Source organism: Corvus hawaiiensis, chromosome 26 (genome assembly GCF_020740725.1).
Source record: "Corvus hawaiiensis isolate bCorHaw1 chromosome 26, bCorHaw1.pri.cur, whole genome shotgun sequence".
Lineage (NCBI taxonomy): Eukaryota > Metazoa > Chordata > Aves > Passeriformes > Corvidae > Corvus > Corvus hawaiiensis.
Window position 1 is genome coordinate 44,437,728 of NC_063238.1, and position 15,959 is coordinate 44,453,686.

Genomic DNA, 15,959 nt, shown 5'->3' on the forward strand with positions numbered 1-15,959 from the left:
TGCACGCCCAATGTTCATCTTTATTAGTTCCGGGTTCAGATGAGGGGGATACAGTTTTTCCTTCTAAATCTTGTTAAAAGCAGCAATGTCCACGCTCTGCACCTGGAAGGGGACAAAAGCTGGAGTCATCCAGGTGTTCCCAGGAAAACACACTGGAGTTAACCCCTTCCCATGGGTCCCTTTCCAACTCCTCCCAGTATCCAGCTCCCAGACTTACGTAGTCCTCAAACTTGGTGATCTCCTCCTCCAGGATGTCTGTCCCGACTTTCTCATCCTCCACCACGCATTGGATTTGGAGTTTCTTGATGCCGTATCCAACTGGGACCAGTTTGGAAGCTCCCCACACCAACCCATCCATGTGGATGGAGCGGACGCACTCCTCCATCTTGGCCATGTCGGTCTCATCGTCCCACTGGAAAAGCGGGAATTGGGAGGTTTTAGCGTTTTCCTGGAGATCAACAGCAGCTCCAAGGGATATCCAAGTGACACTGTGACACCTCTGGGAATGTCACAGCTGATCCAAAGTTTCCTTCCTTGGCTGGAGAAGGCTCCAGAAGACCTTGGAGCCCTTTCCAGTGCCTCAACGGGATCCAGGAGAGCTGGAGAGGGACTTTGGATAAGGGATGGAGGGACAGGACAAGGGGGAATGATTTCCAACTGGGATAGGGTGAGATTAGATGAGATACTGGGAAAAAATTCCTCCCTGGGAGGATGAGGAGGCCCTGGAATAGGATTCCCAGAGAAGCTGTGGCTGCCCCATCCCTGGAAGTGTCCAAGGCCACTTGGAGCAACCTGGGATAGGGGAATGTGTCCCTGCCCATGGAATAAGATGGGATTCAAGGTCCCATCCATCCAAACCCATTCTAGGATTCCATGGCAACAAATCCCACCTCGCTCCAAGCCCCTTGTTTGGAATTCTACCACCACCCACTTGGATGAGAGAGGATTCCCAGCCTCACTCCCAGAGCTTCCCAAATTCCAATCACTCACCGGCTTCACATCCAGCAGGATGGAAGATTTGGCGATGAGTCCTGGCTTCTTGGCTTTCTTCTCCGCGTACTGCCGGAGCCGCTCTTCCCGGACTTTGGCAGCTTCCTGGTCTTCCTCCTCATCATCGCTCCCAAAAAGGTCGATGTCATCATCCTCATCGTCCTCGGCAGCAGCCGGCTCGGCTTTCTTGGCCGGGAGCTCCACTTTTTTGGAGGGAATGCTGAATGGTTCCACTTTCTTCACCGGATCCGAATTTTTTTAAGGGAAAAGAGGGAAAAGGTTAACCTGGAGTTGGAGCAGAGCAGCCAAAAAAGCTCAGGAATGGGAATCCCCACTGCTCAGGACGCGGAACAATCCCCACACACTGCGACATTCATATGGATTTATCGAAACAGGACGTTTGTCCACATGGATCTTTGATCCGGCTGTAATTTGAATTCCTAGAGAAAAATTCCAGCATTTTTCCAAGGCTCACCTGGGTCGGAGGAACAGGTGAAGGCTGGTGGGAAGTTGAGGATTTCTCCAGAGCGTTCAGGCGGCTTTCCAACTTGAAAATGGCCATCTGGAGGTCTGCAACAACTGGAAAAAGAAGGGAAAAAAATAGGAAAAATGACCTTAAATTCCCAGTTTCGTGTCAGGTCTCCAGCCAGGACAAGGATTCTCCCACTCACCACTGCGGAGGTTCTGGTTTTCCACTTCCAGGTGGGAAATTCGGGACAGGAGCTCATTTTGGTCACCAGCAGCCCCCGAGGAGGTTGTGCTTGCGCTCTGCAACGAGGAAAACCGGGATGAAAGCGAGTTGTTTCCCCTCTTCCCGAAAATTCCATGAAGCAAAGCAGAGTCATGTCCTCGGGGAGGGAGAAAATTTAGGAGCTGAACTAAAACCAAGGGTATTTTCTCTAAATTAGGATAGGAACTAATGGAGCAGCTCTAGAAAATGAAGCATGGACTAAATCCCGAGGAATTTCAGCTGGCACCAAGGAGCAAAGGATAAAATCACTTCTCCCACTCTCAGATCCCAAAATGCCACAAAAACCACCCAAAATTTATACAAAAATTTCATACTGAGCCCTTTAAAAAAATTCTTGGGAGTCTCTCAGTCTCCTCTCCCAACCCACTGAGGGACAGGAATGACCTGCCTAAAGTAACACTGGGAAAGCTGGAAAGATGCCAGGATTTCTACTCCCACCTTCCCCAAGCCAGCTTTTAATTCCTGACAATTTCAACCTGCTTTAACACATCCTGAGGGAATAATTATTCCACTCTGGCTTCCAATGGATTTTTTGACAGCAAAAAAAGAGCTTTTTTTTTTTTTTTAATGTTAAGGAGGTTCCTTATCCATCAATTCCAGGCAGCAAAGGCAAAGAAAATAATGGGATTTGCCCCTGAATTGTCATTTCTAAGTGAAAAGAGAGAATAATTTATTCTCTTTGACCCTGCACATAATTCCAACATGCAATCTCAGCAGATGGAGAGGGAAAAGCAGGGGTAAGATGAAGAATGTGAGGCACAAGGAAAGGTGTGAATCATGGAACGGTTTGGGTTGGAAGGGATTTTAAGGATCATCCAGTCTAACACCTTCCACGATCCCAGGCTGCTCCAAGCCCTGTCCAACCTGGCCTTGGACACTTCCAGGGATGAGGCTGGGAGATACCAAAAGAGCAGGAAAAAATTCCACCTCCGACACCTCAGCCGTGGATTCAGGCTCAGGAAGGTGAGCGCAGATCCCTGGACACGGAGCTGGGACAACTCCCTGTTATCAGATCCCATTATCCAGGTTTATCTGGGTGCCAAACACCGAGGAAGGAGAACGTGCTCCATCCTTGTCCCACCAAATCCTCTCCCATTTTTCCAAAGGCTCCATCCATGCACGGCTCACTTACAGCGGAGCGTCTCGATTGTTTCTTGGGATGGGCACAAGGAGCTTCCTTGCTCCGAGCAGGCGTCTTCTGCTGCAGGGGGGGAAAAGGTTTGGGAAGATGGGAAAGGGTTTCACTATTCCAGAAAGAACTCAAGCGCAGGGAAGATCCGCATGCAAGGAAAAGTTACGGAGCGGTGGGAAACAGCCTCACACTGCACGCAAACATTCCCCCCAGGAATTCTGGGATCTTCTCCGTGAACATCTCGGTGCCTGCAGGGAGCTCATGCAGCACCATGGGCTCATCACACCATGCCAGCCCTGATGCTCCAAGGATGGAAATCATGGAATTACGAAGTGGGAAAACCCTTCTGAGCCCATCGAGTCCAAATGTTCCCCCAGGGTCACCACTGAGAGCGTCCCCAAGTGCCACATCCACAAAATCCCTGCGTGGATGGGGACTCCACCCCTGTGCCAGGGCTGGACAGTCCCTTTCCATGAGGAATTTTCCCAATATTCCAGCTAAATCTGCCCTCTGGTGGGGTTTCCTTTCATCCTGTCCCTCATTCCCTGGGAGCAGATCCTGGATTCCCACTTGGGAATCCAGTCAGGGATTTGTGGAAGTCAGAAGGTTCCCCCTGAGCCTCCTTTGTTTCCAGGCTGAGCCCTCCCAGCTCCCTCAGCTGCTCCTGGTGCTCTGGACCCTTCCCAATCCATTCCCTTCCATTCCCTGGAAATGCTCCAGCCCCTAAATGTCCTTCTTGTGAGGGACTCAAAATTCCCACAAGGATTGGAGGTGCCTCAACATTGCCAGCACAGGAAGAGGACATTTCTCTTCCCTGTTCGTAACAATTCCTCAAAAAAAAAAAGAGGGAAGAGCATGGGAAGAGCAAGGGATGCCTGTCCCAAGCTCAAGCAATCAAGAGATCTTAACTGGAACCCATAAGACAATGCAAGAGGCACAACCAAGCCCCAAATCCTGGGATGAGTTCAAAAATTATGAGAAAATTGCCTTTATGACACTGGGATCTTCCCTGAGGACAGGACGCTCCAAGATTTGGGAATGTGGATAGCACACCTCCATTAGAGCACACAAAAACTATTCCCTCTTCCAACTTCCAGCTCCACACAAGTATCCATGAATTTTATCAGGGATAAGAATTCAGAATTCCAAAGGTGGGGAGTTCCACAGCATCGCTTTCCTCATTTCCTGTACACTCTCTGCTTGGATAAAGCCCTTAAATCCTTCTTTTTTTTAATTTTTGTGCTGAACCCACCTCAGAGTTGCAGCCTATTCCAAATATTTTGGACAGTTCAAGTGTTTGGGAAAGCTGGAATCTCACCAGGATTGTGCATAAATTTAATCATCCAAGCAAAATAAATCCCTGGGAATTATGAAGGGTACCTTGGGATATAAACATATGTTATTCCCTGAAGTCTGACTCCCTAAAATACATTAAAAATATCAGAGACAATAAAGATTTTCCTCATGTTCAGGTGGAATTTCCTGTTCCACTTCCTGCTTTTCCTCATAATCCAGGAGCTCCATCATATTCCTAGACTCATCATATTCCTAGACTCATTCCAGGCCTGTCTTCTCCCCAGGAGACCAGAGCTGGACCCAGTTTTCCAGCTGAGGCCTCACCTGGGCAGAGGAGAAGGGCAGGATCACCTCCCTGGATCAGGGAACAACTCAGGATCCAGGGAATCTCCAGCCATGGAGCCAACTGGAAACTGCTAAAATCTGGGACGGCCATGCAAAGCTGGATGAAAGGGATGTGCAAACAAATGTTTCCAGTGGCAGAGCTTTATCCCGTTTTTCCGGAGGCCTCGACCATTCCAAGTACTCATTCCTGCGTTTTATGACACAATCCCAGCCTGAAATTCCCAGCAAAAAGGCCAAAACTCCCATTGTCCCATCTTTTCAGAGCCAATTCTTCCCTTGCCACATCTAAAGACCCCTGACAATAACTCTGGAGGAAGGAAAGGCAAAAATCTTGCAATAAAAACGTTCTTCCTGCTTTTCTCCGGATCACACAGTGTAAATTCGGGTTTTGGGAATGTAAGGAATAAGTTTAAGTTTAGGAATGTTCTACAGTCAAGCCTGGTTATCCAAGTTTAATGATGATCCTTGAGGGATGCAAGCTACAAAAGCCAAGTATTCCAATTATTTTTCAGTGGAAGATCCAACCCCCTCTCCCAGGAACGAAAAAAAAATCCAGCAGAGGAATTTTTTACATCCAGCACTAATCCCCAAAAACATCTGCAAACAATTTATATCCCAAAATTCCTGTCCTGGCTTTGGGCTGGTGCTTTGCCAGTTCCCTGTTACAGCACCTGGATGATCCAAACTTCTGGGATTCTCTCCCAAAAAAAGCTCTTTAACAGGAGTCAGGGAAGAAATTCCTCATCTTTGGCAAACCATTCTGGAAGATGAGGATGAGCAGCACTTCCAGGTGATTTGGGTTTAGATTCCCTGCCCCTTGCCCAATTCCAAAAGTTCTTCCCAAAGGAATTTTTGTGCAGAGTTCTTTGATCCTGTTTGGGATGGGGGCCTCCTTTATCCATGTTTTTTTTCCTTATAAAGTGAGTCAGGAAAATTTTCCTTAAGCTGTTGGCTGAAATACCGATTCCTTATATTTATCCCAAATGTCTGGTTCCTTTCTCCTGGTGTAAGGAGGAATATGGAATATTCCCCTTGGGAAAGGGGGAATTCTTTGTTGTTCCCTGATACTGGGCTGATCAAGACAGAAACTGAGGGTGTTAAACATTCCAAGAGGGAATTATGAGACCAAATAACAGATGGATTCCTTTGGGAGTCCTACTGCAGAGGTAGGGAGATCAAGACACCTGGGCTGTATTCCATGGATTTTCCTTTCCCATAAAACAACTCCACTTATTAATATTTTAACTTCCTTTTACAAAAAGAAAGGTTTTTAACGCTCTTGTCTGCACTCAGCACAAAAACACCTCCACAAAGGATATTCCTGAGCTCCTCCAGGATGCTCCAGCCTTGGAGCTTGTAACCAAGCTGAATTCCCTGGATACAGCAGATGGAAAACACTTTTTTTTTTTTTTTTTTTGGCACATACCCTAAACTGGAAGCAAAACAGGGAAGAGAAGGTGGCAGCCCAGTGTATCCCAAAAAAGAGCCACACACTCCAGTGCTTGGGAGTTGGAACCTGTTAGTTAAGACCCATGGGAACATCCCACCAGGAGAAAGAAAAAAAAAAAAAAAAAAAAAGGAAGGAAGGAAAAGCCCAATTCAAGGAATTCTTTTCACCCAAATCCAGTTTTGGCAGCGCTGCCAGCAAGCAGCGCACCGGGACAGGATGGAGCTGGTGGGACACGGCGCTGCACACCTTGGTCTTCTCCTCTAACTTCCAACCAAGAAGCCAAACAATCTATGGGATTAGAATTCCACAAAAAAAAAAAAAATATGGATGCAGGCAGCCAGCTAGTGAGAGCTTGGGTACTCACTCCGGCCAGCGATTTCTGGATATTCTCCCTGGCTCTGGCAATGTCGCGGAGGATCGTGCTGGCTCCGTTCTCCTGCAAACAGCGCAGAAAGAACCAAGAGTTTCTTTTTAAAAAAAAAATATTAAAACATGGGGGAAAAAAAATCAGTAGGGAAGTTCAAAAAAAAAAAAACCCCAACAAAAGGAGGGAAGAGCGGGGGGAATTGGGAATTTTCCTTTCCATGATTCAGCGATTTTTGCTGCAAGGACTGGGGCTAAATCGGGTGGCACCGACTGCAATCCCTGGTCATGTGTCCTGAAAGATCATCCAGTCAAAGAGCTTTTAAATTCCCTGTGATTACCCTGAAAGGTTTGGGAAGCTGCCAGAGGGTTGGAGTGACTCCAGAACTCCTTAAAAATCCAGCTTCAGGCAGGATTTTTCCATAATATTACCTGAGTTCAGGCAGGAAGTAACAACCCTGACTCCAGCACTCTATCCAGAGAGGTGCAATCCAGAACACCAGGAATTTTTTCCGTCTGCTCCTGCTGCCATGCCTTAGCCTGGATTTCAAGATTCCCTCCCTGGGAATTCCATGATCCATTCACTCCTTGCCTCTCCCAGACTGCAACCCCCACCAGCAAAATCCGAGACATGAAACCTCCCACAAGCCCCAAATCCTGAGGTAAATAGAAAATAAAGGAGAACACTCTGGACACATCCAGGTGGGTCCCACTTCCTGCTGCTTCCAAGAAGGTTTTAAGGAGTGTGGGGATATTTTTCCATAGGAAAAGTGGCTGATAAATTGCTGCAGGATCTCCAGAGATCCTTCAAACCACCTTTCCCAAGCTGAACTCCTTCACTGGAAGCTCCTGATGTGCCTTGAAATAGTTGAACTGTTCCAAGAGGTTTTCACTCCAAAATCTGCTTCCAGCACTCATCCAGAGCTTCCCAATCTTTTTTATTCCCTTCTCCCAGGTGCTGTGCAAACACCTAAGCCAGGATGGGCAGCAGGAATAGCCACAATGTTCTAAAAGTTATTATTTAAGCAAGTAATTCCTTGTAAACTCTCAGAAAGAGGCACTGAACACTCATCATTCCAAAGGCACGAGCAGTTAGGAGCAGGAAGAGGTTAGGAAAGCTCTGAACCTTGGAACAGGAATAATTTGGGGATAATATCGAAGCTAGAAGTACTTCAGCTCAGCAGGATCACGCTTCCCCCTCCACCTTCCCCATCCCAACTCACCGGTACCATGACAGAGTCTTCCACTGGAACACCTGGAATATTTCCAGGGGTACAAAGAGAGGGATAAAAAAAATCCCCCCAAAGAAACCATCTCTGGAGCTGTGGTGCCTCTCTTCAAACTTCAGGTTATGTGTATTCCCTTGGAATATCCCAAAGGAAAGCTTTGCTGCTCCAAAATGGAAGCAAAGCAGAGTTTTCCCTGGATGAAGGGGGACAGGACAACTCTTTGCCAATAAAATTGGGGATTTGGGGATTTCCAGCTCAAACTGTGCCCCCACAGATCCCAGCAGCCTGGAAAAATTAAGGATAACTGCTGGAAGCTAGGACAGGTTCACCTGTTAGAAAGGCACCTGATCTCCCAGTTCCTTGGGATCAAATCCTTCAGGTTCTACGGAAAATGGTGGGAAGAAAAACCCCAAACCAGACAAAAAGGGTCATGAACAGCTTAGAGAGCTCCAGGAAGACTTGGAATAAAACAGCACCGAGAGTGGAAATCCCACAAAATTCCAGGTGGATCATGTCCTTTGACTTACTCTGGAATTCCTGGGAATGGGAATTACCTGCTGGCGGGAGGAGCCACCCATGGGGCCGTTCATCTGCTCGTAGAACCTTCGCTCGGCGTCGTCGTATTTGTACTTCTCAAACCAGATCTTGTCGTGCAAGAAGTAATCCACAGCCATTTTCCTGGGAAAAGGGGGGGGAAATATCCACAAAACGTGAATTCCTGCAAGGATTGAAGGTTAACAGCTCGTCAGGAGTGGTTTCTGTGCCTGCAGCTCAGCTTGGCTGTGGATGTAAGTATCCAGGATCCTCTTAAAAAGCCAGGACAGATTAATCACCCACCTGCCTGACCCGGATGTGGAGTGGGGATGGGACGAATCAGCTGATCCAGACCTTATTCCACAAAAAAAACCCCAAAAAACCAGGATTTTCTAGTTCATGCTAAGGAAAATGTCTTGTGTAGGAGAATAAAAAGGGAATAGAAATCATGGAATGGTTTGGGTAGGAAAAGACCATAAAGATCATTTAGTTCCACCCCCCTGCCGTGGGACATCTTCCACTATCCCAGGTTGCTCCAAGCCTCATCCAGCTTTTCCCTGGATACTTCCAGGGATAGGGCATCCTCAAGTTTTCTGGGAAATCTGTGATGAAAATCAGCAAGGCAACACTTGGATGTGACGGACCTGGCACTACACGGAAAAACAGCACAAAACACCCCAAATCCTGCTGGGAAATGGAGGATTTTTATGGAGCAGCTTCCAAAGGTGGATTAAATTCTTAATTTGAAGGGAAACAGAGCCCTCGAAAAGAAGAAAATCCCTGAATTCCAGCAGGGGACAGGGACAGAGCAAGCAGAAGTTTGAGGTGGAGAGCAGGGATAGAGCAGCACAAGGAAACCACAACTGGAGCAGGCTCCACAAACCTTCTCCTTGCCATCCCAAATCCCAGAGTTTCCCATAAAACACTTCTGTAGAAGCCAAAGCTGATTTTCCCGAAATCAAATCCCTTCTTATCTCACCCACCCACTCAAAAGAGACACAGGACCTGCACCAAAACCACTCTCCACACCCAAATCTCCAGGACCTCCTGGAATTCCAATCAAGATCATTCGCAGAAAATCCCAAATACAGGCAAATTTATCCCACATTTTTACAGAGACACGTGGATTTTCCCAAATACCCAGTTCTGACCAAGTAAAGGGAAATTAATCCCAAACAGGACCAAGCAAAAAGTATTTGACCTCTAAATCCCTTGATACAAAGATCCTAAAAGCTTTCCAACAAATCCCAACAAAACTCATGGATCCGAAGTGTCAGGAAATAAGGACAGATACTCCAAGAGTCTTTTTCTCCCAGGAATATCAGTCTCTACCTTAGCTCTGCACACATCTAAGCCTTTGGAGAGGATCCAAGGGCATTCCAAAGATTAACAGACTGGATATAAATTCCCTCAAAAAACCAAACTACAGCACATGCTCCCACAAGAGTGATTCCCTAAACTGTATTCCAGTCATTCCCAAACCTTCTTCAAGCTGGATACCGGTTATGAGGCTGATTTTTATATGGAATAAGAGGATGGAAAGGAGGATGGTGCTGTATCCATGCAAAAACGGGGGATACTGAGCTCACTTCCCAGCCCTGCCTCTCAACATTTTCACCTCTGGCTCCACACAAACGCAGCCTTTATCCACCGGAATTCCTCAGGAGAATTCCTTGAAAGATTTTCCCCCCAGCTCCCTGCCCACAAGGAGCATCTCCAAGTCCACCCAGTCTTCTCCACATGCAAATTCCTTCCAGCTCAATCCTGACCCGGCCGGTTTTTTGCATGGGTTTTACCCCCAAAGAAACTTCTCCTACTTCATTTCCGGAGCAGGAATGCTCGGAGCAGCTGGATGGGAGGGATTTTCTGCAGCAGATTCCTGGATCCCAGTCTTCTCTGCTGCTCTGGCCGCTTCCAGGGCGAAATATCGGGATTCGGCCCTGTCGTAGGTCACCTTGTTCAGCCACACCGATTCGCTGTCCTTGTGCAGGAAAAAGCAGCAGGTGGCATTTTCCTTGGGAGAACTGGGAAGCTGAGGATTGGTGCTGATTCCCATTTGCTTCCCAAGGTTGTGGGTCTTGGATGCTTCCGGGCAGCCGCGTTGCCACTGTTGGATTTTATCTGAAGGGTGTCCATCCAACATCTTCTCATAAAAATTCTTCTCAGCATCATCATAAAGAGGTTTTTCCAGCCAAACCTCGGATGCCAGAACTTCCCAGTTGGAAATCTGTGGCTTCCCATTGACCGTCTGCTGGTCGGAGCTGGGCAAACTGGGAATGGAGGCCACGGAGGAGTTGGGAATGGCGGGAGCCAAGCCTGGCGTGGCAGGAGTGGGCAAGGCAGTGCCGTAGCCCTCATCCGGAGTTCCCAGCCTGGAATTCGCGCACACGGATGGGATGGCCAGGACACTGGGAGGAAGGAAAAACTGGGATTTTTCCATAAACGCCCTCTCGGCCTTATCGAAGTCAAGCTTGTTGATCCAAACCCCTTGGACAACGTGGTGACAGGCGGCCAGGCTCCCGTGGGAACACACCGGGAGCATCCTTGGCTTGGGAATATCTTGGCTGGATTTGGACGTGGCCACGGCAGGGGATTCCTGAGCCATTTTTCCAGTCTCAGGAGATTCCCGACTCTGGGAATCCGCTAGTTTTTTCCTGTAGACGTTCTCAGCACGGTCGTACAAGGGCTTGTCAAACCACACGTGCTCCGCCGACATTCCCGCCAGGATCGCGTCCAGCTTGGAATCCTGAGCTTTGGGTTTCGGGGAGCGCTTCCGTTTCCGTTGCTTTTTGCCATTCCTGGGTTTTTTTGGGTCCCCCTTGAACTCCCCCTCCAAGGAATCCTCGTGGCAGATCCCGTTGACGGCCTCGGGCTCCGGCGCTTCCCGCTCGGCTTCGTTGTGCCGGTGCTTTTCCAGCCAAACTTTGTCCACGGAGCAGGGAGTTTTCCGTGTCCTCATCTTCCCGAAAAAATTGGCAGCATGAAGAGATAAGCACAACAATGTAGTGGCAGCAAAAGCAAAGCAAGGGCATGCAGGAGATTTTTTTATATCCATTAATATCCCTGGGAAAAGAGCTCCAATATTCCATTTATTTTTCCCTTTTGGGATAAGTTTGAGGTCCAAGGAATTCAACGCAGCCGAAACCACCTTCCTCCTAAAATACTCCTGCTGTTGTGCCAAGAATTCTCCCCGTTATTCCAAATTTTAAGGCAACAGGCAGGAAAAAACCATAGGATTTTGTTCAAATCCTTGGGAATTAGAAGATATTATTCCAAGTTAGTGGATTAGTCATTAATTATTTGTTAGTTATTCCCAATTAGGCAAAATTTTGGGAAAACTGGCTCCAATTTTTGAGATTTTGGAGGTTGTTGTTTACTCCTGGTTGGCTTTTCCTACTAAAAAGCAGCTGCTGAAAAACTGGGATATAATTTCAGGATAAAATCCAAGTTATTGGCAAATTACGTTTGTCCAGGAGCTGCAAATCTCGTGATTAATTCAATAATTAATTAATAAAAAATTGATCTGTGGCAGGTTGCCAAATAGAATTCCCAGAGAGATGCAATGTCCTCAAAGGTTTGTAATTCCAAAGGCTCCTGGAAAATTTTGGAAGCCTCAAGTCAAATGCTTGGCTTTGAATTCCAATTTAATTTTAAAATTTAATTTTAAAATTTATTGCTTTTACTTGAAAATGTAATTTAAAATTTCCACATAAATGCTTTTTTTGCCTCCTGACTATTTCAATTGCAATTTATAAATTAATAAACTGAACTTTTGCCTCTAAAATCTTAAATTTACAGAGTTTAAAATACCAAATTTTATATTCCAATTACACAAATCATGAGGAATAGCAAAAGGAGATTTTTCTTTTTTTTTTCCTTGAGTTGGGAAACCGATTCAGCTAAAAATGCTTAAAACTTGAGTTTTCAATTCAGAATTTAAAAAAAAAATCAAAATTGAAGCTTATTTTGAATTTTTATATTTAAGTTTTTCTCTTTTATTGTAGGGAGATATAAATTCTTGTTAGGACCTTTAAATAGAAATAAATTTAATTATAGTAACTAAATAACATAATAAATTTAAAAAGTATAATAAAAGCAAATGATTGAAAATAATTTCAATTTGATTAGAATAAAGCAAAAATTTCCACTAAATATTAATTTTCCAGGCTGGAAAAGAATTAAATGACATAAATTCCACGTGTTGGGCATTAATTCCCTTCCACATATTCCCAAAGAGCAGCAGTCCAGGAATACTGCAGCCCAAAATCCATGGGAAAGCAAAATTCCCCACCAACAGTGAGTTAATAGGACAATAAATTGGAATTTTTAGGACTTCTAAGCAGAAAATCCCATTTAGGACACACTCTGCTTGTCCCAAATTTCCCATTTCTTTGAGTGATTCCAAGGAAAAATGGGATTATTTTACCAGGAATGTTCTACTACTTCAACAAGAACTTCTTGTAGGTGGAAAAAGTCAGGATTTAGTTGGATTTTGCACCCAAAAAACCCCTAAAATAAGGGGTTTATTATACTTTTTTAATTAGAGCTGAATTTGCACAAAAAAAGAACTAAAATTTCTGGGATTTTTGTAATTCCGAAGGATTTTGCACCACAAAAATTCCTAAAATTTAAGTTTTTTCAAAACTAAATTTAAAATTTGAATTTTTAAAATTAAATGTTAAATTTTCCCCCCAACTATTAATTTTTTATTTATTTATTTCAGATGGTTTTGCTCCAGTTTTTAAGCAGCTCCAAGCCCTGGAATTGCAGCCTCCATGGATGAGGTGAATTATGGAGCAGGAATTCCATAGGAATTCTATAATGAGGAGTTACCAGGGGATTCCCTCCAAACAAAGAACTGTTTTAACAGAGCTGAAATTAATTTAAAAAACCCTTTAAAATTAAATTATTTCTAAGAAAACTCTGCAGTAATTTGTCTAATAAATATCCCAGCAGTGCTGATATTCCCAGATTTTTCAGCATTCCCAAAAGAACACATAACAATTAGAGGGTACTTACTTTTTTAGCTCCTATGCCAGCATTAAAAAAAACAGGATAAAATTAGAGAAAAATTCCAATTTCTATGGATGCAGCAGCTCCTCAGCCTAATGATTTAATTAATAATTAATGGATTAACTCATTAACATATTTAAGTTTAGAGCTGATGAACTTTCCAGAACTCCATGAAGTTTGTGAACCGACACCACAAAAAACAAGTTTATTTTCATTTTCAATAACAAGGAAAAGAACATTATTGTGATGTTATCCAAAAGGATTTTCCCATCCCAGCAGCCAGAGAATTCCCAACCTGCCATCCCAATCCTGGCACGTATTGATGGAGCTCAGAATCCAAATTTTTGGTTGATTTTACACCAAAATAATTCCCAACATTCCTGCAGCACGTTTTTGCTTCCATGAGAGGCCAAACTTCATGTTTAGTCCTGATAAATCCCAAGTTTTCAAGGAAATAAAGCTTCTAAACAAGGAAAAATTGGGGAAAAAAAGTGTCATTTCTCTTCTGTGTCCATCAGTTTTCCTGGAGGAACCTGGGCAAAAGGGATTTTAATCACACAAACCATCACCTTTCAACGTTTTCCACCCAAAAATGCCATTTTTACCTCCTCAAACACAAAGTTTTAGGATTAAAAACCACACAGTGGTTTTGGGAATGTTCTCTCTCCACTGGGAAATATCAGAGCCCAGAAATTCAGGATGAGTTCAAGATCTATCAGGGAAATCAAAATATTAACACCAGTGTCTATTCATTTTAAACCAGCTCCTCTGCTGGTTTCATTCCCTAAAATTGGCTCTTCCCAAATTCCTGCTGGTTTCATTCCCTAAAATTGGCTCTTCCCCCAAGTCAGACCCTCAGCATCACCTTTGCTATGACACAAAGCTCCACATTCCAGGAAAACACAACAATTCCCATCCTTGATCACCTAAAACCACAACTTTCCGCTCCAAGCTGCTGATTCCTAATGAGATAATCCTGGATACGGGAAATCAGCAGTAGGGAAAGACAGGGAATGTGTCACCTGGAGAAATAGGAAAAAAGAGTCGGGAATAAACAGCTCAGGTGAGGAGAAGTCCTACCTGAAGGTCAAGGAGAAATGGGCCACACCTGGAAACGGAGAGGAAAGAATTACAGGCAGACAGCTCAGAAAAGGGAATTTCTCATCCCTAAGGATTGTGACCATCGGGATCCCAATCAATTCCAAATCATCAGTGACCTGAATGCGACAGAACAAATCCATGTGGGATTTCTGGGAACACCAATGTGGCAGCCTCAGCAAGTTTAGTCAGGGATGTAATCCTTCAAAAACCCCATGGAGCACAACAGCAGGCTCTGCCCGTTCCCAAAATAGTCTGGAAATGGATCCCTCCCTCCTGAGCATCGAGACGAAAAAAAAACAGGGAGAGGACAAACCCCACCAAGGCAATGGAAGTTTGGGAACAGCAGCACAAGGAAAAGAAGGACAGGTGAGATAAGCAGAGCCCAGCTGCACCTACAGGAGCTGATTTTCCAGGGTTTTCAGCTCCAGGATAAGTTTGAAAAGGCAGCCAAGGGGGCTGGGATATGGGATGGATCAGTTGCTCTGTGCCAGGACACGGCAGCAGCTCCAGTTTCCCTTTGCAGCAAGTGACTGGACAAAAAATCCAAGGAATGGGGGGAGGAGCAGATCCTCAAGGCACCTGGGGATGTGTGAGATCCCTATATTCCCCTCCCTACCAGGAGGTGAAGGCTTTAATACGTCAGGAATATTCCCAAAAAACAGAGAATGTGTCCCCACAAGCTGTGGAAAACCCCAAAGGTTTAGGGAGACCCCCAGCATGAATCCACCCACCCCTTACCTGTAACAGAGAGTTCCTAAATCCTGGGAAAGAGACCCCAAAGACATGGAGAATCCTAAAATCCCCCCTGTGCCTGGAAAGGGATCCCCCAGATAATGAAGAGATCTCCCACATCCTTCTTTTTGGGATGTGAGGGGAGGAGAGACCCCACAGGGAATACAGGAGGGCTTCCACACACTCCTTCCCAGAGGCCTAAAACATTGGGAATTGGGGGTGTCACCCCAATATTCCCTGGGCTTTTAAGTGGGGAAGGCAGTCTCAGGAAACAAGGGCATCCCTAAATCTTTTCCTTCAGGAGCCTTAGGAACTCCCATGACTCCCTTCCCAGACCTACTAAAGGAAAAGAGACTTAAGACATTGGGAAGGAGGGGTTGCTCCAGCATTCCTTAAGAGTCTAAGCAAGGAAAAGTTATCCCAAAAACCAAGGGCAGCCTAAATTTTCTCCTTCAGGACTCTAGGGGGAAGGAAGGGATGCCACAGAGGATGGGGGAACTCCCCAAACTCCCTTCCCTAAAGCTTTAACAGGGTAAGACACCCCCACATACAAGGAAAGGCCCCCAGAACTCCCTCCTTCCCACCACTGAGGGAAGGAGCCCTATTCCCAATTACAGGACCCCCAAATCTCTCTTTCCACGGGAAAGTGCCCTAAAGATAATAAAGGGGGTGACCACAACCTCCTTCTTGGGGATTCTGAGATGACAAAGGGACCCTAAAGACCATGAAGGGGCCCCTGAGCCCCTTACCCCCAAATATCCTGAGGAGCCCCGCCACCTCCCGCCCTAGAGGTGTAAAGGACGCTCCGGAGACCCCCGAAACTTCCACTGCCGAGGCTCAGGGAGAAGGGTAAAGGACCCTAAGTGCGGGTATAAGAATTCCTAGGGCCTGGAAGGGGCTGGAAACCAGGACTCACCGACAGCGTTGACCCCCTCAAAACCCCTCCGCTCCCTTCGGCCGCCGCCGGGATAAAGGGGGGCAGCGTGCGGCGCGCGGAGGGTTATGGGGGAGGCGCGTACCACA

At 45.8% G+C, this 15,959-nt stretch overlaps 1 protein-coding gene across 5 annotated transcripts; it reads right to left on the reverse strand.

The window, feature by feature from the left end:
- On the reverse strand, nucleotides 1–15,941 carry EEF1D (eukaryotic translation elongation factor 1 delta). 5 transcript variants are annotated; one of them, XM_048286487.1, is made up of 11 exons: nucleotides 15,853–15,937; nucleotides 13,110–13,120; nucleotides 9,908–11,049; nucleotides 8,111–8,234; nucleotides 6,329–6,400; nucleotides 2,874–2,942; nucleotides 1,662–1,758; nucleotides 1,466–1,569; nucleotides 991–1,227; nucleotides 218–412; nucleotides 1–102 (listed from the first exon to the last, which is right to left on the reverse strand). In XM_048286487.1, the coding sequence occupies exons 3-11, from the start codon at nucleotides 11,047–11,049 to the stop codon at nucleotides 64–66; spliced, it is 2,079 nt and encodes a 692-aa protein (XP_048142444.1). In that variant the 5' UTR covers nucleotides 13,110–13,120; nucleotides 15,853–15,937; the 3' UTR covers nucleotides 1–63. The 5 variants fall into 5 exon arrangements, with proteins under 5 accessions (XP_048142444.1, XP_048142446.1, XP_048142445.1 ...); XM_048286489.1 differs by lacking the exon at nucleotides 6,329–6,400; XM_048286488.1 differs by lacking the exon at nucleotides 2,874–2,942 and having other exon boundaries at nucleotides 15,853–15,935.
- Between the last annotated feature and the right edge of the window lie 18 nt (nucleotides 15,942–15,959).

What these genes read in the sequence shown, in the direction of transcription:
- EEF1D (XM_048286487.1), bottom strand. Translation starts at nt 11,049, where the DNA reads ATGAGGACACGGAAAACTCCCTGCTCCGTGGACAAAGTTTGGCTGGAA. An exon ending in TCCAGAAATCGCTGGCCGGA is followed by an intron (nt 2,943 to 6,328) that starts GTGAGTACCCAA and finishes CCCCCCCTGCAG; the next exon opens with CAGAAGACGCCTGCTCGGAG. An exon ending in AACAATCGAGACGCTCCGCT is followed by an intron (nt 1,759 to 2,873) that starts GTAAGTGAGCCG and finishes TCCTCGTTGCAG; the next exon opens with AGCGCAAGCACAACCTCCTC.